This window comes from Micropterus salmoides, unplaced genomic scaffold (assembly GCF_014851395.1).
Source record: "Micropterus salmoides isolate LMB-PRFRI ecotype aquatic unplaced genomic scaffold, ASM1485139v1 Ms_hic_scaffold_18, whole genome shotgun sequence".
Classification (NCBI taxonomy): domain Eukaryota; kingdom Metazoa; phylum Chordata; class Actinopteri; order Centrarchiformes; family Centrarchidae; genus Micropterus; species Micropterus salmoides.
The window spans coordinates 31,584,493-31,606,253 of NW_024040928.1; the positions used below are offsets into that span (position 1 = coordinate 31,584,493).

General features: G+C 43.3%; 3 protein-coding genes across 6 annotated transcripts in view; 1 reads left to right on the forward strand and 2 right to left on the reverse strand.

Annotated features, from left to right (window-relative positions):
• The window catches only part of LOC119909376 (NLR family CARD domain-containing protein 3-like), a 622,129-nt gene that overhangs the window by 191,667 nt on the left and 408,701 nt on the right, over positions 1–21,761 (forward strand). The window lies entirely within an intron of this gene.
• Positions 1–21,761, reverse strand: part of LOC119909386 (NACHT, LRR and PYD domains-containing protein 3-like) — a 239,804-nt gene that overhangs the window by 69,683 nt on the left and 148,360 nt on the right. The gene's annotated exons all lie outside the window — the stretch shown is intronic.
• asap2b (ArfGAP with SH3 domain, ankyrin repeat and PH domain 2b) overlaps positions 9,497–21,761 on the reverse strand; it is a 34,391-nt gene continuing 22,126 nt past the window's right edge. Inside the window, exons 17-28 of the mRNA XM_038727590.1 lie at positions 21,515–21,704; positions 21,339–21,424; positions 20,282–20,397; positions 18,242–18,309; positions 18,028–18,135; positions 17,707–17,941; positions 17,408–17,506; positions 16,850–17,195; positions 16,449–16,501; positions 14,254–14,318; positions 10,501–10,620; positions 9,497–10,412 (exon numbers count right to left, since the gene is read on the reverse strand). Coding sequence (XP_038583518.1) covers positions 10,338–10,412; positions 10,501–10,620; positions 14,254–14,318; positions 16,449–16,501; positions 16,850–17,195; positions 17,408–17,506; positions 17,707–17,941; positions 18,028–18,135; positions 18,242–18,309; positions 20,282–20,397; positions 21,339–21,424; positions 21,515–21,704 — 1,561 coding nt within the window. The 3' untranslated portion in view covers positions 9,497–10,337. The remainder of the gene's footprint in view (positions 10,413–10,500; positions 10,621–14,253; positions 14,319–16,448; positions 16,502–16,849; positions 17,196–17,407; positions 17,507–17,706; positions 17,942–18,027; positions 18,136–18,241; positions 18,310–20,281; positions 20,398–21,338; positions 21,425–21,514; positions 21,705–21,761) is intronic.

The following is a 21,761-nucleotide window of genomic DNA, read 5'->3' on the forward strand; positions in this document are numbered from 1 at the left end:
TTTTATATCTATATTTGACATCATAATAATTAATTTAAAGAGGTGGTATTCTGCTCATTTTCAGGTTAAAAATTAATAGCTTAATTAGCGGTTGTACCAGAACAGGTTTACATGGTTTAATTTTCAAAAAACACCATATTTTTCTCATCCTGCTCACTGCTGCAGCTCCTCTTTTCACCCTGTGTGTTGGACGCTCCGCTCTTGAGCTACAGAGTGATGCATCTTACTTGTACAAAATCTTTGTTGGGAGCTGCACATGTGCAGTTCCCAGGTAAGGACTACTAGCCAATCAGAAGCAGAGAAGGGCGGGTCGTATGAAACAAGGTAGTGTGATCCAAATCAAAGCCGCTTCAGACTGAGACCATAAGCTAGCAGACGGTAGAAGTTAACTCTCAAGTCCACAACATCATTGTTCCACATCTGACCATCAGGACTAAACATTGAACTGTTGCCGGTGTTCTGACGATCTGTGCTGCCTTGCCAAAAAATGCTACCAGAGCGCAAATCAATAGACTGACTCTACTCGGCCCTGCTCCGTTTTCCATTGCAGATGGTACACAGAGATAGTACGTAGCTTGTCGTCATAGCGACACCACACACAACTGCCGTAACGTAATGTTCAATGCGACACACACACCAGCGACACACAAACAGCTTTCTGTTTCTTAAGTTAAAACGTTTCAACATTACTCAGAATGCAAAGACAGATAAGCGGTATGAAAAGCTTCCAGCTGTGTTTTCCTCTGCTGTTGTTGCTGCAGCGGTCTGTGTGACGGCGGGAGCAGAGGGCTCTGTGAGCGGGCGGCTGGCCGGCCTCACACGCTCCTCCACAGCAGGCTTCCCCCGCAGCCACTCGCGGAGCTCCTCAATTCCGACAGTATTCAAGCATTTTTGTTCCGCCATCACTTCTCGTAAAACTGTCAATATTTGAGATCTACACAGCTGATTTCACCTCAAAACTTCTCAGAAGTGGATTTAGTGATGAAATTCCATACAAAAACTATAAAACTTTCTGTTGCTGCCTCTGTCTGGTGCAGCAATGATGATGCAGTGAATATTCTCTCTGACCAATCAGCAGTCTGTTGTGTTTTCATGTTAGATTTTAGTATCCCTCAGCTCGCTTGGAACCTCGACGGAGGTGAGGTGATACGAAAAAAAGTACCTGGAAGCAAACAAACAAAGGCGAGTCGAGCCAAAGGGCCTCTGCTCAGACTAGCTTGGTTTGAGGGCCTGACCCCGCTAGCCGCTTGGCGAGCTTTATGACGTGTTTTCATTGTGATGTTACAAGTAAAGGAAGTGAAGGGCTGGACTACAAACCAGCTGTTTTCAAGCGGTTCAGCAGAGAATATTGCACATTTATTATTAAACAGATAATATTGCAAAAAAATAGATAATAATGTCCCATTTAACAATGTCACTGGCCTTGTGGATTGGTTTGTTGAATCTGTTAGCGTCCGCTACCCTCAGCCTTTTGCCCCAGCATGCAACAGCAAACAGGATTGCACTGGCCACCACAGACTCATAAAACATCCTCAGCATTGTCCGGCAGGTGTTGAAGGACCTCAGCCTCCTCAGAAAATAGAGATGGCTTTGGCCCTTCCTGTAGAGGGCTTGGGTGTTCTTAGCCTAGTCCAGTTCATTGTCAGTGTGCACTCCCAGGTATTTGTAATCCTCCACAGTGTCCACACTGACCCCCTGGATGGAAACAGGGGTCGCCCTCTGTTTTACCGAATCCTGGCTCAGCCCGTACATCCCGAACAGCACACTTCACCTACCATGTGGATCACGTAACGGAGCTCATGGGAAAAACAAGGGGAGGAGGACTCTGACTCTACATAAATGAAGGTTGGTGCGCAGATGTCACAGTGTTGAAGAAATCATGCAGTCCTCACTTAGAGACATTATTCATAAACTTTAAACCTTTTCAGTCACCACATATACATTCCACCTCAGGCCTGTGTTAGTGAGGCGTCACTACACCTGGCCGACCAGATAACATCCAGACTCCCTGCTCATTGTTCTTGGGGACTTCAACAGAGCAAACCTCAGCCATGAACTCCCAAAGTACAGACAGCATATTAAGTGTCCCACCAGAGACACTAACAAACTCAACATTAAATTACGCCTTTCGCTCTGTTCCCCAAGCAGCCTTGGGACTCTCTGATCACTCATGTTATCCCGACACTAAGGCAAACACTGAAATCGGCTAAACCTGTTATAGACTGTGAAAAGATGGACCAACGAGTCAAAGCTGGATTTACAGGCCTGCTTTGACTGCACTGACTGGAGTGTTTTTAAGGCTGCAGCCACTGGCCACCAGTTCTTGCAAGTTTTTGGACTGATCAGTGAGGACGTGTGTGTGCCGACTAAAACCTTCCACACATTCAACAACCAAAAACCCTGGTTCACAGCAAAACTCAGGCAGCTTTGTCAGACCAAAGAGGAGGCCTTCAGAAATGGGGACAGAATCCTGTATAACCAGGCCAGGAACACACTGACTAAAGAAATCAAAGCAGCAAAGAGAAGCTATGTTGAAAAGCTTGAAAAAAACTTTACAGCCAGCAACATTGCGTCAGTGTGGAGAGGCCTGCAGACACTCACTAACTACAGGAGACCATCCCCCAACACTGCTGCTACTCAATGACTGGCTGACGAGCTGAATGGATTTTACTGTAGTTTTGAAAAGCCCAGTCACACCTCTCCATCACCCCAACACCATCTTCAAACAATCACCTTCCCCCACTGCCACGCTGTCACTACCACTCTCCGACCCCTCACCTGCAATCATGATCTGTGTAGATGATGTGAGCCACCTCTTTCAAAGGCAGAAGATCAGGAAGGCTCCTGGCCCTGACGGTGTGTCACCATCCTGCCTGAAAATCTGTGCAGACCAGCTGGTCCCCATCTTCACACAGATCTTCAACAGATCACTGGAGCTGTGTGAAGTTCCCTCCTGCTTCAAACACTCCACAATCATCCCGGTCCCTAAAAAACCCTCCATGTCTGTCGCCCTGACATCTGTAGTCATGAAGTCCTTTGAAAGACTGGTGTTGGCCCACCTGAAGGACATTACAGGCCTCTTGCTGGACCCCCTGCATTTTGCCTACAGGGCTAACAGGTCAGTGGATGATGCAGTCAACTCTGGTCTGTCTTACATCCTGCAACACCTTGACTCTCCAGGGACATATGCAAGGATCCTGTTCATGGACTTCAGCTCGGCGTTCAACACCATCATCCCGGACATCCTCAGCACCAACCTCACCCAGCTCACTGTGCCAGCCTCCACCTGTCAGTGGATCACAGACTTCCTGACTGACAAGAGTCAGCAGGTGAGGCTGGAGAACATCACATCCAGCACCCGGACTATCAGCGCTGGCCCCCCCAGGGGTTTGTGTTCTCCCCCCTGCTCTTCTCCCTCACCAACGACTGCACCTCAGGGGACCCATCTGTCAAACTCCTGAAGTTCGCTGATGACACAACGGTCATCGGCCTCATCTGGGACTGTGACAAGTCGGCCTTCAGACGGGAGGTTGGTCAGCTGGCTCTCTGGTGCGGTCAGAAAAACCTGGAGCTAAACACGCTCAAAACTGTGGAGATGACCGTATACTACAGGAGGAGCCCCCCCACTCTGCCCCCCATCACCATACTCAACAGTGTCGGCTGTGGAACCCTTCAGGTTTCTGGGATCCACTATATCTGATATCTCACTCAGTGTCAAGAACACTGGCTAACATTTATTATTTATTCATAATTCTCTATTTCAAAGCTGTTCATATTGTTATTTTTATTCCACCTACCTCAAGTAAATAACAACTGCACATAATACTTATTTATTCCAGCATCCTTTGCACTGTGTACATGTATGTGTACCTGTATATCATATCCACCTCCAACAAGTACATAAAAATAATGATTATAATAACTTACTACTGCATCCTTTGCACTCTACTCACTACACTATTTGTCAATCTGTCTATATTGTTCTGTTTTGTTTATAGTGTGTATATTCGTGTTCTCTATTCTGTGGTCTGTGTTTGTTTTTAATATAGTATTATTGTATGAGTAAGCACATAGTGAGCAATGTACAATCCACAATCAAATTCCTCGTACGTGTACACATACCTGGCAAATAAAGCTGATTCTGATTCTGCTGTTACTACAAGTATTTTTAACAATACAACTTGTACAAAAAAAGTTCTGCAGGCCCTTCAGCAACGAGGGAATTAGAAAGGCAATAACTGTTCAATTTAAATTAAATAAAATTAAAAAATGTAGTCTAACATTAAAATAAAATGTTAAATTTAAATTAAATAAAATGCAACATGTACTCTTTAAGTAATCTAAATGTGCTACAGTTTGCTGCCAACCTTGGTACTATAAAAAGTTCAAAAACATTTGGACAGTGAAGGAATGTCAGCATTCTTGCTCAGAAAGAGGAGCTGATCAACATGCTTTGAGCTCAGATTGCTCTTTCGTGCTGTGATGATGTCTCTAACTGTCCAGAAGACACTTTTGGCTGAGACGCTAGTACCGGGGATACAAAGGTATCTTTTTGCGTGGCCAGGAAAGGATAGACTCGCTCATCTGATTTCCATTTAGTGGCTCTTCTGTGAGTGCCAGTGGTGTCACCTCCTGGTATCTTTTCACTTCCTCCTCAGCTATGGCAGATAATGATTTTGGGTGGGGCTCCAACATCACCACATAAGTCTGACCAAGTAGGTGTGTTAGCCCACATGACTTCCTCATCTTGGCTGGAATTTGTCTTTATTTTAATTTTTTTATCTTTAATAATATAACTACAATATTAGTAGAGCAGTACCATGTGGGTTAAAATGTATTCAGCTTCTATTATTTAAATGTTTTATTACCTGAAGGGTTACAGCCTCTGCAACCACTCTGGCCAAGGTTTCCTGTCTCTCCTCTGGGGACAGGAATGGCAGGGTTTTATGTTGTCCTGTGTGTCATACAACAACTGTGAGAGAGTAAGATTCTTTTCCTCAGACGTCACAGTGGTCGCCACTTGCATCGGCTTCAATGCCTGCACAATTTCTTCAGCGTTTCCACTATCAGACTCATTCAATGTGAAGACATCTGTGCTACACGTTCTTACTTCAGGAGACAACAGTGCCGCACAAACGACAGGCTTCTGTTCAAGAAACCGCCGTAGCATGTCATCAGTTTTCAATTTATGGGTCAGGAGCTGTAACACTTTCTGGTTTTTCTCCAAAGTGTGGTTTGCCACCACACCTTTGTTGAAAAAGCAGGTTATTCGCCGTACTCTCCCCATGAGCCTGGACACTACTGGCAGATTTAATGCCCGCTACGACGGCAGATTCAGTGTGTGCGCCAATCACTTGATGTGGAGGTGTCCCGCTAACAGAACGGAAACGTCCATATTGAAAGCGTTGTCGGTGACAACACCAGGTTTTCATCTAGAATCCCACATTCCCATGCTGCAATTTGCAAGAGGTGAGCAATGTTCACCAGTGTGACTTTCATGTACTGCTCCAGTTTGGAGAACGTGAGCCAGCAGTTGCCAATCTTCTGTGAGATAATGAGCTGTATTAGTCACATAGGAATCCACTGCCAGTGACATCTATGCATCCCACGTAAATGCAACATGGTCTGCTGTTTTCAAACTTTCCCAAACCTTAAGTTTCACTTCTCTGTAGAGCTTGGACACGGCTGTATCTGTGAAAAAACGGCACGACAGAGTCACATACCTTGATTCTAGTGTCTTTAGCTAGTGACAAAAGCCTCATTTTCAAGTAGGCGATGGCTTGAGATATTTTCTTCGTTCGCTCTGAATTGGGAGATTGCTTTGTCAAGCTATGTGTTCAGTGTTGGTTGGTTTTTCAGTGGAGCTGGTTTAGCATTAGCTTTACTGTTCTTGGCTAACGCTAACTCTGGAAGATGGCATGTGAGATGAGCCCTCATGTTTGTGGTATTCTCAGAGTAATTTATCTTCATGCAACACTCCTTAAAAATCCTATGTGTTATATCTATCTCAGTTGTGCCCTCCTTAAAAAATCTGAAAAAGTCCATACACTTGATTTAAATGCAGACGGTGCATTTCTGATTTCTTTCTCTGACGCTGTTTATTTTATCTACATGCTCCTGCAAGCTGACAGTCACCCCGCTGACCTCACCAGAAAACAAACAGCACCATCTAGTGGACTGAATGAGCAATTGAATTGATTTTACTACCAAAAAGTTAAATTCTCATGTACAATTTATATAATAAAAGATCGATTCTTTGAGTCTGTGAATCGATATAGTATTGGCACAGGAAATATCGCAATACTATGCTGCATCGATTTTCCCCCCACCCCTAATTTCTAACCAGCATGCCTTATTTTAAGTCCAGCAGGCATCACGTTAAGTCAGTACTGCGCAGCGCCGCATGAAGTCAAATGCATTTATTACCCCACTATTAGAGATGGGCAGATGATTCTGAGGCTTGTTTCCATCATGTGAAGCACACAGGTTCAATACAGTGTGCCTGAGCTTGCATCAAATAATTATCTCAGGGAGCTTTACAGCTAATCTCAGCACATTAGTGGGATAAGAAAGGACAATAATAAAGAAATATGGGGATAATGATTAGAAAGACATGAGAAAGTATGACAACATTTCCTCCTGATGACAATCAGTAGGTTAGTTAGCTCCATCATATATTTTAGATTCATGCTATAAAGTGAAATATTTCAAGACTTTCTTCGGTTTAAACTTCATGATTAGGGCTTACAGGTCATGGAATCAAAACTTTAGTATCCCAAAATGTATTAGAATTTTATATTAAATTATTTAATGTACAGAAATGTCGACCTGACAAGGACTGAAGAACTGAAGAAGTCCTTTGGATGAGGGACGAAACGTCTTCCAGTATCTTCAACCAAGTCCAGTTGCCCTTGACTTCAACCTTTGTTGGATGACCTGAGAAGAGCTGTAATCAGCTAATTAACTCCTGCAAAAGTTTCCTGAGTCTTTAATCTCTCAGTCTGGTTCTGGTGCTCACAATGAACTTCCACCATATTCAAATTTGAGATGCAGCTGTACTAATGTAACAAAGTTATCAGCTAATTTAATGATTAACACTGTCCAATCACATCATATGTATGAAATGTCATAAATATCAACCATAAAGTTTAAAAACAAATGGTGACACTCGGACTAAACTACACCAAAAGGTTTGTGTCAGCTAAGTCTTTATATGTAGCCTTTATATGTAGTCTAGACCTAAGCTTTTTTGGACAACGCATAATTATTTAACTGTGACATATTACACAATCTATCATCTATGTTTAATGCAGAAATTAGGAACGAAAGTATGGATATTTAACAATATTGGACTTTTGTTGTACACAAGACTAAAATTATTATTATTAGCGAGTTATGGTGGCGTTTCAGCCCCAGTCTAAAAGTGCCACGAGATGCAACTGTGTTTGCTGAGTTTGAAGCCCCAAAGCTTCATAATACTACATCCACCCATCCTGACTCGCTAGCTAATGTTAGCTGATCTGACTGTGTTTGAGACTATTTTGTCACGCAGATGAGTCAGCTGGTGAGAGGAAGAGGAAGGACGGGCATCACAGCAAGGGACAGCAGGTGGATTAGCTGCACATTGGTGATTTAGGGACTCATTAAGAAAATAAATGTGTGTTTCAGCCAGTTTCTCTGTCACACTGACAAACTGAGGAACACTGCTTCATGTTGAACAGCAGTTAGGACTCATGTTGGATAGAAAATCACTCTGACTGTGTTTCTTCCTCCAGGGTGGACCATGGTGGAGAGCAGAGGTTAAAACCTGGTCTGAGGAAGTGTAAGTGTGGATTCAATCTGACTCATGATGACAAAACAGCACACAGTCAGTTTCTCTTAATACAAAGTTGATAGTTGTATTTATTCATTCAAACATTACTGACTAAATGCATCATCATTAAACTTTATAGAAATGAACAACATCAGCACACAAACAAAGAATAAACCTTCAGATGTGTCTGATGATAAACTGCTGCTGTGTTGTGTCTCGTTCTCTCCATCAGATTTCTGTGAACTCACACTGGACACAAATAGATTTATAGACAAATAGAAACCTCAAACTGTCTGACAACAACAGGAAGGTGACACGGGTGAGAGAGAAGCAGCCATACCCTGATCGTGCAGACAGAGTAGCAGTGTATAGCCCCTTTTCCACTGCACAGTAGCAGCTCGCCTCGACTCTACTCTCCTTTTTTAGGTTTTCCATTGTGGAAAGGTTGTACCTGTACCTGCTACCAGGTACTTTTTTTTATCACCTCCGTCGAGGTTCCAAGTGAGCTGAGGCGATACTAAAATGTCATGTTAAACCACGGCACGCTCCTGAATGGTCAGAGTGAATCATCACTATTCACTGCGTCATCAGGGCTCGTGCCAGACAGAGGCCAGCAACCGAAAGTTTTAGATATTACAATTTTCACATTATTTCATCACTAAATCCACTTCTGAGAAGTTTTGAGGTGAGAAATCAACTGTGTACATTTTGAATATTGACAGTTTTACAAGAAGTGATGGCGGAACAAAAATGTGCTTGAATGTTTTCGGAGTTGAGGAGCTCTGCAAGTGACGGTGGGGGAAGTCTGGACCAATCCGTGGGAGGAGCTGGAGAGGCCGGCCAGCCGCCCTCTCAAACAGCCCTCTGGTCCCACCGTCACAGAGACCGCTGCAGCAACAACAGCAGAGGAAAACACAGCTAGAAGGTTTTCATACCGTTTATCTGTCTTTACATTCTGAGGAATGTTGAAACATTTTAACTTAAATCAAGAGACAGCTTTGTGTGGGTCACTGATTAATGTCTGATTAATTAAGTTTATTTCTGTATAGAACACTTCCTGTTGTTACAAGGGCGTCACTTTGTGTTGAAAAGTGGACATCAGGGCTCAGATGTGATGATGAAATATATGGGGAGGTCTGGGGGTACTTTTTTTGGATAGTGCACATTTGTTTCGTCTATATTTAAACTGCACTGCAGGTTTTCTTATTGTGCAAACAAACATTTCTCAAAGCATTTTCATTTGTCAGTTAACATTACTTTTTGCTATTTTTCACAACATTTTTAACAAATTATACTTCTGTGTTTTGATGGTTTGAGTGAGTTTTGGAGGTGAATTTTTGCACATTCCTGTCAAATATCCTGTTTATTTGTTGTATTATTTTTTACACTTGTACATTTTGGATCGCTTGACTTTCTCTCTATTTAACACACCGAGGCAAATTCCTCATATGTAAAAATGTAGTTGGCAATAAACCTGCTAGCTCTGCAGACGTCAGAGCTTGAGCTCTGGAGATGGAAAAGAATCATTATTTGCAGGTCAAGAGGGGGAAAAAGTAAAGAAAGAATAAATGTAGAAAGGATGAATTTAAAAGAGGGAGGAGAGTTGAAATTATATGAAGAAGAAAGTAAAAAGAAAGAAAGAAGACAGTAAAACAGAGTGTGTCCATTAAAAAGCCCAGCGGAGTCGTTTCAGCTGTTTTTAATGAGTCAAATCAAAGTGGACGTTAACATTAACCCTCCTCTCATAAACAGCCACACAGTTTCCCTTCAGCCGACACGTTCAAATAAGAAGAAGAAGATTTAGAATAAGAATCATCTCCTGAAAACATTTTGGAAACACAGAGTCACAGGTTTGATCCCAGCAGCACACTGAGAGCTTCTCACACAGCAGATACACCACGTGGCCAAAAGTATGTGGACGGCTCCACGTCCGTCCTCCAGATGTTGAAGCAGCTGCAGGCATTTGATCCTGTTCAGACACCAGAGCATCAGCGAGGTCAGGTCCGGCTCGTGTCGGAGGGGGTTCAGGTCTGGACTCTGTCGTTTATCACTGAGTGCAGGAGCGTTCAGATCTCCTGTCGTTGGATCCAAGAGGCAGCAGCAGCAGTTAGATATCTGATGTTTGGTGTTGCTGCAGATCTTCACTGAAGCTCCTTGTTGTTGCCATCCAGTGAAAGATTATTTTTCTGTTGGCTGAATCATTTTAAAAACATTTAGACACATTTGGGATCTTTGGAAAGTTTTTCATCTCTACTAGAATTTAAAATAAAGTTCTGTGAGTTTGAAGAAGGAAGTAAAAAACAAAACAAAGATGGAGTCATGGTGTGGGAACAACATGAAGCCGTCAGGTGCAACAAAAAGCAGCTTCAGTGTTTTGTTTCAGGGGATCGTGGGGGTGCAGTCAGGTTCAGGTCTGGATCCAGAGGATTCACTTTGTGTCTTTGTCCTTTCTGTGTCCACGCAGACAGAGCCGTGATAGAGGACAGAACAGGAAGTGAACAGCGTAAATTATCTCCCTGTGACGTCACTCGGTGATGAAGTGAACGAAGGTGACAGGAAACACTCCTCGCCTGGCCGGATCCGTTTCAACGTGGCCGACCTGAAAAGCGCAGAGAGCCCAGCTGAGCACAGAGGAAGTCACATCTCTGATAAACCTGCAGGAGGCGGCACTGATGATGTTTACTCACCCACCACTCGTTGTCCTCCTCCCCCTCCACCACGATCACCTCCCCCTCAGTAAACGTCAGCTCGTCTGGATTATCAGCAAAACAGTTGTAGATGGCCTTCACTCTTTTAGGCTTCTGCTTCTGCACACACACACACACACACACACGTTACTACTACATGCAGCAGGATTTAAGCTGCGTCGGTTAGAGGACAATAAACTAAACCAAACTGCATTAACAAAAACTCTAATTCCCTGTGGCCTCTCTCTCTTCCCCGTTACTGGACTAAACAGAGTTTTTAGGGGTCCAACCCAGAGTGGGCTGGGAACCTGCGAATGCAAGGTATCTTGTTTCCCAGTACCAGCGGAGCTGGGAACCCTATTGTAATTGTTAGGATTTTTATTATTCTTTTTTTCTTCTGTACATAAAACTCATACTAAGGCCTAAACGGTAACTGCTAGGGACGGGAAACTCATAGAGTAGGTCCAGTGAAAGTTTGTAGGACATTTTGATACGACAAAAACTGTTACAATTATACGTTAACAAATGTTTGCGAAAAACGCTATAAATTGGAAGTGGTGTCATATCTTAGGTTGAGAATGGCCGATCAACACCAAACTTGAGGACCTTATGTGCTATGCCCCCCTGAGGAGCTGTGCAAAATTTGGTGCAGTTAGCCACTAGCTGGCGCTATTCAAAAAAAATCCCATTGACTTACATTAATTTTATAGCTCCATAACCAAGTCTGATTTAAACCAAATTTGGAGCAATTGTTCCCCATGGGCCCCTGATGACACCCCAAATATTTGGTGTAATTCGGCCTATAGGTGGCGCTGTGATTGAAGCTCAAATACAGTCGGAAAATCCCATTTATTTCCATTGGATTTTGTACCGCCCAATGCTGCTTGCAGTTTTAATTAAATTTGGATTTGTTGCAGGACCTAATTGAAACTGACAACTGATTTTTGGATGAACTCCTCGTCGTCGTGCAGATTAAGAGTTACTGTGTCATCGTTTCTGAATCAGAGACTTTGTTGTTGATATTTTGAACGTTATGTCTTAAAATCACAAACTCTGAGCGTCACTGTGTCGACCTGCAGTGAAAAACTTTAAATCCACACACAAATTTTCCTTCTGCTGCTGCTGACTGTGTGTTCCCCTCAATGTTGACCTCTGCCCTCTGAGCTGCTGTAATCTGAACTGTCTACTACAGAGCAAGGCCATACGGCCAAAAATGTTATGTTATGTCACTATAAAAGTATTTCATATCATTAAATATCTATAATTCTCAGGATAAATGTGTTTAAAGGCTGATTTTGGCTCCTGAGTGAAAGTTAATGTGGTTTTAAACTTTTCTTTCTGCTCAGAACAAACACTTGATGCCAAAGAGTGGATCACTTTACATATCTGAAGCAGAACATTCTGAACTATTCTGAGAAAATCTGTTTTCAATAAATATGCACGAGGATAAATATCTTAGTAGAAACATTAAGTGCTGATTCGTTCCTGATTCAAATGATTTAAATTGAACACTTATTGAACATTTGTTATTTTGTTAATGAGGAAAATTATATAATTATCATTACTGTTTTATAGCCCAGCCCTACTACATACTACCTGCGAGCGCAGTATGTACTACATATAGCATATTGCGTTTCATAGTAGTACGCAGTATGAAGCTGTTAACAGATTTATTTTGCAGTAGCCGGTTCCCGGTGTTGGAAAGCAGAAAATTCAACAGAAGGACAATAAATGTAAGAACCTGGAACATTTTCTTCTAATTTAACCTTGCGTAAAACAATCTGTAACAAACATAATGTAGCGAGCAAGCATCTGTACTACTACCAACAACAAATACAAATGTGTAGTCAGAATGTGCAGTGGCTCCATCACTGAGTGCGGACAGTGCATAAACACACACACACACAAACACACGCACACCTCTCTCCAGTTCAATGACTCGAGCGGCAGAGATGACCAGCCAAGGTCAGAATGGAGGCATTATAATGAGCCAAAAATTCCGCCATATCAGATGGGTGAGAACGTTGAAAATAATTTGCTATTTGAACGCATTGCCAAAATGTGGAAACGGCCAGAGAGTGAGTGGGAATGCAGACTTGTTCCCCTGCTGTTTGGAAAGGCATTGGAGGCCTATACTGCAATGGATGAGGAGCAAGCCAACTGCTATACAGGCCTGAAGGCGGCGCTGCTGACCAAGTTTGGCAGTACTGCAACAGTTCCGATCAACGATGATACCACCTGGAGAGATTTCCACCGAGACCTACTACCGCCTTAAGGGCCTCTCAAGATTGCACACTTGGTAGCTCTACTCTTATTTAAACATACATTTAAACAAACATCATAAACACTTACTGCGTCGAGGTGCACTGCAGGTTCGCTCTGTTGTTTCCTGTTCAGTTTGGCAAAACAGGAGTGTAATATTTCCGTCTTTTAAATAGTATTCTGTCACGCAGTTTTTGGTTGAATAATAATTTAGATAAAAACCGACGCCATAACTGACTACATCAAGTTCTCCATGGCAACCACCATCCCGGTCAAAACTGTAAGAAAATATCCCAACTCCAGACCATTGATGACCCACCAAATAAAACTCAAAGAGAAACAACAAGCATTCCAACAAAGTCAAAACACTAACTGGCACCACGCCAAAAGCTAGCTCGCCTGCACCCACTGACCCCAACTCATTCTCCAGAGACCTCAACAATTTTTATGCCAGGTTTGACAACAGGAACTTCACCACTGAGTGTGAAAGATTGCTCAGGAGCCTACCCACCCCTGAGCAGCCACACTTCATCTTTCCCACAGTAGAAGATGTCTGCCAGCAGCTCAGGAAGTGCAAAACTGGCAAGGATCTCATCCTGGACACACGCCGTAAATCCCGCCGTAAATGACTCTCTAAGTCAAACCACATATACTGCTTCTCCTGTACCGTAGTATCATTGAACCCATCCTCTTGTACTGTGCTACCTGCTACTTCACCATGCTCTCTCTCACCAATAAGAATAAGCTTCTTAAAATCACTAACACCTCCTCCAAAATAATAGGTCTTCCCACTCCCAACCTGCCAGCCCTCATTAATACTGCCACTGCACGTAGAGCAACTACCATAGTACAAAATCACAGCCACCCTCTCAACTCATGCGTCACGCTTCTCCCATCTGGCCGTAGATACAGACAGCTGCTCCACAAAAAGTTTTGTTTCCTGCGTTTAAAGACCGTTAAACTTACAGACAAGTAGAAGATGAATGATGTCACTTTTGTGTTATGTGTAGACATGTGTATTGTACATATATGTTATATGTAGATATGTGTATATTGTCCATATATGTCTATATATGTGTAGTTTGTGTGGAGAGTTCATATTTAAGGTGCTCTTTGTACAGACTGTAAAAGCAAATTTCCTCTACTGACAATAAAGAATGAATCTGAATCTAATTTGTGATGCAAATAAATGTTTCAGGGGGAGGAAAATGGTTGTGGAGATGGATATAATTATTGGTGAAAATATGTCAAAGTGTAATAGATATATATCATTAAAGTGGTCATATTTTTGGCTTTTTCCACGTATTTCTTCCATTTATTTTCCTCCTATTGTTTACTTTCCAGAACCAGAACCTGGCTGAGCCCGTTCCAGACTATGAAACGCAGTATGAGGTTATGTACTACATACTGGCCGCCCGCTGCTTAAGATTACAGCCAGTGTTTCCCCTCAGTGTTGACCTCTGACCTCTGCTGATGTGTTTGAGGACTTACAGAGAAGGTGCTTCTGGGTTTGGGTGTTGGAGGAGCCGGACTTTGGGGGGATTTGCACTGTGACCCTACAGAGAGAGAAGAAGAACACACTTTATTTTACTGTATACCAATACACCTCCCTCAGGTCATAAGGTCATAGGTCTTATTTATTTTTTCCAGCATCCTTTGCACTATGCTCCATCACACTGTGTACATGTATGTGTACCTGTATATCATATCCACCTTCAACATGTACATAATGAGAATAATAGTTTACTCTTGCATCCTTTGCACTCTGATCATTAGTCAATATGTCTATATTGTTTTGTTCATAGTGTGTATATTAGTGTCGTCTATTCTGTAGTTTGTGTCTGATTTTATTTTATTATTATTTTATTATTGTATTATGGTATTTTTGTAGTAAGTAAGCACATCGTGAGCAATGTACAATCCTGAGTCGAATTCCTCATATGTGTGCACATACCTGGCAATAAAGCTGATTCTGAATATTTGTTTATGTGGCAGGGACATTAACCAACATCTCAGTTGTGGTGGAGTTAGTTAAAGAGCTAATGTTCATGAGGAACAGAGAGATAAAACAGTGAGAGTTTGTAAAGGTCAGAGGTGAGGCAGTGAGATTCCTCATGACATCAGGATCTTCAGGGTCCTGAACAGAAACACAGATCTTCATGTTGCTGCTCATTTTAAAGTTGGACAGGCTCTTAAAACCCCTCTGTGGTGGGGGAGGAGCTCAGTGAGAGGTAAACCATGCTTTGGAGTGGAAATGGATTTTCATCTGAGTGTCCTCCAGACGAGCCCGTCCTCGTTCCAGTGGTGAGATAGTGCTGACCCTGAAGCAGGATTAAAGTTGCATGCTCAGAGACAAACTGCTCACTCCGCTAATACTCTGATGCTGAGTGTTTCCCACGGAGTCTGGAAGAAAACTCACAGAAGGACAAGTGCTTGCCTCACGCTGTTTATTAGAAAACAAGAGGCAACCAGACAGCCTCAAACCAGGTGGAGATCGAGATCAGTGAGTGAACCGAGCTTTCCCCCGCCTTGTGTCCCTGAGGCCACGTAGAACCACTAGACTCCCAAACACTCATCGAGGACGACCAACAGATGGCGCTGAAGGGGTGACGGGCCGAGAGAACATGGAGGCGTGGTTCTGCTCGATGTCTTCGTCGTCCTGTTGTCATTTCAACTACCAGAGACAGTCAGGCCTGAGAGGAGGAAACACATATCCCCGGCTGGACGGTGTGCAACCATGATGGGAACCACAAAGGAAGACATAACACCGTCATCCGGACGCCTTCTGATGAAGGTTTAGGATCTCAGAAACAACACGTGTGTGGACAGCATGTGAATCGATCCCTGAGACCTGGACGGTGTGAAACCTTCTTCTTCCTCTTCTTTGGAAATCACATGAAGTGTAATTTGAGTTTTCTTTCATATTTTTGAGTTGACTACTAACAAATTAAAGGTGCACAGTCTCCACATTGGTAGAATAAGTAAAATATTTGTAGAATTAGTAAAAATAAAAAGAATTATGATAGTTCACTTTGATTCTTTAAGGTTAAAATGTTTAACCTACTAATTATAAAACACCCTTGATTTGCATGATTGTTTTATTACATACTTTTTCATATTATTCCTTTAATGTTTATTTCTTAAATTTTTTATCTCATTCACTTCTGAAGTTCTGCTGAAGTTACATGAAATGTTTGTATTCTTATTACGTTAAATGCTAAAAGGGAGTAAATGTAATAAATATCATCTCCAAACAGTCCTGTAACTTTTAGGACTCTTTGGAGTAGGAGGTCGCAGAGAGGTAAATGTTTAAGATGCTTTACGATTTGTTCTGATCATCACTAGCTGTGATGTTTTACAACGTATAACGGTCTGCATTGAAATGTAAATGGATTTAAGATAAATTTACTGAGAGTGTCCTTTTAAAACACCGTGTGTCAGAGGTCAGACAGTGTTGACAGCTCTCTGATGTGTGTGTGTTTCAGTGAGTTCCTTGAATAAAACTGACAGAAAGGAAACCTCCTGGTGTTTATCTGAAAACAACAATTTCCATCACACTGTTAAAAACCTTCAGGTGTGAGTGTGTCAGCATGTTCGGGATGTGAGCGAGTTCAGACTTGGTTTTATGGTATATAATATGTCAACAAGGGTCCTCACAAGTACAGGGTTTATGTGTGTGTGTGTACCTGGTCCTGATCCGGACCTGACCGAAGGTCTCTGTGGAGGAGGTTTCACTGATCTGAAATCAGACAACATTAATTAACTGATACAAGTTTCATTAAAACAAACAGATTAACCATTTAAACCATTTCAGACCAGTTCAGACTGGTAACAGCCGGTACAAACTAGTGTAAACCAGCGAAGCAATAGTTGGGAACAGAATAGACCAACCAGTATCTCCAAGTACTGACCAGTAGAAATACAAACTAGTAGTATTTTACCGTAAATCTCCCGTATGTTTAACCTTCAGTACTGCCCAGTCTAGAACAGAACCTGTACCTGTATAGAAGACCTGCACCAACCAGTTTTACCCAATACTAACATCTGCAGATCTTCAGAGACCAGTCCAGTACAAATTACTACATACCCAGGGATTGATTTGGGTCCTAGTGGTCCTGGTTGTCCTAGTGGTCCTGGTTGTCCTAGTGGTCCTGGTTGTACAGGTGGTAACAGTGGTCCTGGAGGTGCTAGCGGTCCTGGTGGTCCTGACGGTCCTGGTTGTTTATTGGTCTGGTGACTGGGGACTGGAGGGGGAAGGGGCGGAGCTTTGAAGTGGGGTGGCGGTGGGATGTTGGGTGCTGGTGGGACTGGAGGTACTGGGGGGGGTCCTGCTGCTGGTAGGGGAGGGAGGGGGGTGTTCCTGGCTGTCAGGTACTTGGTCTCCAACATACTGGACCTCAGTTTTACTAAATGAGGAGGGGCTGCTGGGACCACTGGGGGAGACGGAGAGAGAACATCTGATTTAGACCTGGAAACAGCTCTGAGATTAAAATCTGGGGTTCAAGATTCTCCAGATGCAGCAAAGAACACGAGACCCGAGACAAAAGACACGTCACAAGATCTGAAAACCATCAATAAGAATCATCCACAGGAGGTCTGGCAGGTTTCCCAGCCGAGGAGGCGATGCTTTTCTTTCGACACTCACCGTACATGGACGAGTTCCTCTCAGGGGTTTGAGGGCTGGGGGGATCGGAGCACGACCGCTGTCTTCCTACAGTTTCCACAGCAGCAGGTTTACTTTGTCCTAAACCGGCAGGGAGACAAAACCACAAAGGAGAGTCAGCTAAGACACCGAACAACTCACCAATCTGTGGCTGCTGCGATGACGAATCTGATTATTATGAGAGCTTATTTTTTAGTTATTATCAAAAACCTTTCAAAAAAAAGTCCCAGTAGGAATGAAAACGTTTCTCGTATCTTTTGGATACAGATTTAGTGTCTGACCTCTGTTTGGCGCTCTGGGTGGCAGCGGCGGTGTTGGTCCCGGCGGCGGCAGGCTGAGGTCCATCATGGTGCCGTAGGTCTCATTGCTGATCATCATGCTGGGGACCTGAGGCCTCTGCTTGTCCCGCACCATCGTGGCGGCGTCCCGGGCCAGCGCCGCCAGGTTGGGCTGCATGGGGCCGCTGCCCGGCACGAAGCAGCTGACGGGACGCTCCTCGCGCCGGTTAGGGATTGGCTGCAGGAAATAGACCGTTACACATCTGAACCGCTAGACACCCAATTCACACAAAACACACCCTGTTCATCATGAAACCATCTGACCTTGTCCTCCATCTCGTCATCACTCTCGTCCAGGTCCTCATTCTGGAGACGCCACTCGTACTCAACATGAACGTGGACGTTAAACTTTCCCGTCTGAGCCTGAGTCAGCTGAAACATGAAACACAGGATGGATGAATCATACAGGTTCCTGATTTCACTTTAGGTAAACTCAAATTTTAACAAATATTATAAGCAGTATATAAAATAGTCTCACCAGTTCTTCACACTGAATGTGTCGGAGACGTTTGGCGACGTCCAGCGCCGTCTCTCCTGCGTCATTTGCTGTGGAGACAAAGTCTTGATTTATTCTTCCCAAGGTGAGACACCACAGTCAAACAGGTTTTTCCCAACTTTACTCATATTACAGTTCAGTTTTACAAACCAAAGGTTTACATGTATATAATGTTTTTATTTGTTTATATGCAAATGAGGCATTTTCTCGTTCCTTATGCACAGATTTGCATGTCACAGAAATCCATTTTCCAGCACACTAATAATGTTCAGATGAATCTTATACAAATTGCCAGAGATTTATTTATTTATTATTATCTTGCTTTTTAATGGATTCATTCAAAATGTACCATTTACTCATATGCGTGACGGAGCTTTTCCCCACATATTTACAGATAAAATGCCACATAAAATGAGAATGACAAGATATTAAAAAAAACTGTAAATGACTTTCTGTAAGACCTAAGAAACAGTGTGTAAATGTAAATGTTCCGTACTTGTATAGCGCCTTTCTAGTCTTTTCGACCACTCAAAGCGCTTTTACACTACATCTGCATTCACCAGTCACACACATTCATACACTGAGCCTCAGTGCTCAAACGGAAACTAACATTCTTGCCCAAGGACACTTCGACACACAACTAGGGGGAGCCAGGGATTGAACCGCCGACCTTCTGATTAACGGCCAACCCGCTCTACCTCCTGAGCCACAGCCGCCCAAAAATTATGAGTAAAATTATGATGATCTAACTGCCTTGAAGAGCGGAGAAAACGACTTAAAGGACACCTGCTGTGTTCTCTGTGTAGAGATAACTCGTCCCAGCTAATGATAAAGGTGAGAAATCAGAACATTTAAGCTTAACAACAGGAATGCTGTGGTCGATGACATCGAAAGCTGCAGCAGTTTCCTGTTTTCTATAGGCCTTTATGTTAGCCATTAATCAGTCACGTGTACTAATGCAGTACTTGTTGAGTGACCTGGTTTATAAGCATGGTGTGCTTTTGTAAGCAGTCCACTTGTACTGAATTATGTTAACCGTTGATTTAACAGTAATTTCCTTGAGTGTCTTAGTCGGAAGTAGGAAGTACGCTTACAGTTCTAAAATCAAAGCCACAGTCAAATGAAGCATTTCACTGAAAACAGACATTCAGAAACAAAACTGAAGGTTTGAAGTCGAGCTGTCGCCCTCGTGAGGCTGCAATGCTCCTACACACCAGGAAACTGTTGAATGGAAAACTTTGCTCTTAGATCTTCACCTTCTATTGATACAAGATGTTAACACGCTGATGTTTAGGACTTAATATCTAGCATGCTACGGAAGTAAGAAATAAGAAGTCAGGGGATCACCAAAGTCTATTAGGGGGCTTTCACACCTCCCTCTTTAGTTTGGTTCAACAGCACTAGAGTTTGTTTCCCCTCTGGTCCGGTTCGTTTGGGCAGGTGTGAATGCAGCTATTGCACTCGGGTCAGCACCAAAAGTACCAAGAGGTGGTCTCGGTACGCTTGTGATCAATCAAACGGACCAACCACAGGATTTTATGATAGCAGAGATGTGACCTGAGCATTATTTCCAAATCTAAACCACTAATAAATCTATCTGCTGACCGTGAAATGTGCTCAGCGATCTTACAACTGATCTGTTCACCACGTATACATGTCAGTGTGGGTATTTTCCCTGATTGTCAGAAACTGTGAAAAAGGGGCCTTTTCATCCTGTTTCTACCTTGTTTTTGGTGGATTTGTGGTCTAATGTTATTTCTAGCTTTATCCACTGGAGACCGTGAATCAATATTAATTTAGGCTGCACTCGCATCATCTCGTTCTGACCATAATCACAGGCAGCGGTCAGAACCACCTTTGACGTCAGCCTGGCACTTGTAAGGTCTGTACATTTCTGTGAGCTACAATATCTCCCAACAGTGATCAGCTAAAGGTTTTTAAAAAGAAGCTTTACAGTTTGTTTGTATCTGGTTTCACTGTCGTGTGCAGAGTCTGCTGTAACGTGAGGTTTGCGGCTCTTACTGATGGTCACTGAAGCTTTTCCTCTCAGCAGCAGTTTGAGACACTCGCTGTTGTCCGTCAGACAGCAGTAATGCAGCGCTGTGCTTCCTCGGGCCGTCTGCTTGTCCAGGTTACCGCTGAAACACACACTCCTTAGTGTTACTACTGCATATGTGAGGACACTGCGTTCACTACAGAGTAACTCACAGGTGGAAGAAGAATTCACATCCTGTACATTCAAATACTCCAAACAAGTCAAAGTCCTGCTTGTGCAGTTAAATGTCTCCTTTGACTGATTTCGGATTCTAGCTTTGAACTGCTTTATACAGTTAGCTGGTTTTAAAGCAACATTATGTGGTATTTGCTTCTTTAAACAACTGCTAAAAATGTATTTTGATGCTACACTGACTTGTAGCATCTTGAATGGAGTCTCTATAATTGCTGCTTCTGGTGTTAAAAGCTTTCTATGGCACTAAGCCTGTGCAGGGATCTGGAACATCGGTAACATTACTTTGTGGGCTAGCTTGCCATACAAGTTTCAGGAAACATTATGCTGCTGCTGGTGTAGAGTGGCGCCGCTGTCGAGCTGGAACCGGACGAGAGGGGCAACATAACCAAGCTCAGCAGCCTCTACGTAACATTAGCTAACGGCAGAGGTGAAGAGAGCGACGAGGACGCTGACAGAGGAAGCTAAGAAGAGAAAAAGAGAGAGACTAAATAAGAAGCTCTTGGACGTTGGCGAGAGCTTCGTGAAATAAAAGGCTGCAGGACAGATGGCGAGCTGGCCTTCTTTGTGCCAAACGTTTAACAGTATTTAGCTTTTATATTTATTACAGTTTTTATTTAACTATTTATCATTATGGACATGAATGAACGAATTTTTAATTGGCACCTCACAGGAGTAGCAGTGCAAGAACAATAAAGGCTATCTTGATTCTGATTTCTGTTGGACTACTCGCTAACATCACTGAGTCTTGTGTTGTCGCGCTTGCTTTATGTTCAGCTGTGCTACACAAGCAATCAATGAAGAAATCAGTCCACAGATGAATGGATAATGACCAGTCACTGCAGTGGTTACCTGTTTTGGGCGAGGAAGTCAACAATGTGGAGGGAGTTCCTGTCGCCCATCCGGACCGCCAGGTGGAGCACCGTCTCTCCAGGTTCCTGTCCGACAAAACAACAACGTAACTAAAGACATGAAGACTTCTGCGACAGGTGGATTTACTCTGGGACAGGGTCTGAGTGCAGCCGTACGTGCTCGTTGGGCTGCTTGCTGGCCTCCATCAGGTCCACCCCCTCAGCGTAGACCTGGATCAGAGACAGGATGTCTCTGTCCCTGACGGCCTCGTACAGAAGCCGCAGTCTGGACGCCGCGTTGTCGCAAATCCGCTCGGCAAAGCGCTTCTCTGTGTACTTGGCTGTGATGTAGTCTTTCCTCGTCTGCCTGAAACACCCGGCACACACAGAGAGACGGCGTCAGTTCATCAGGGTTCAACTGTTA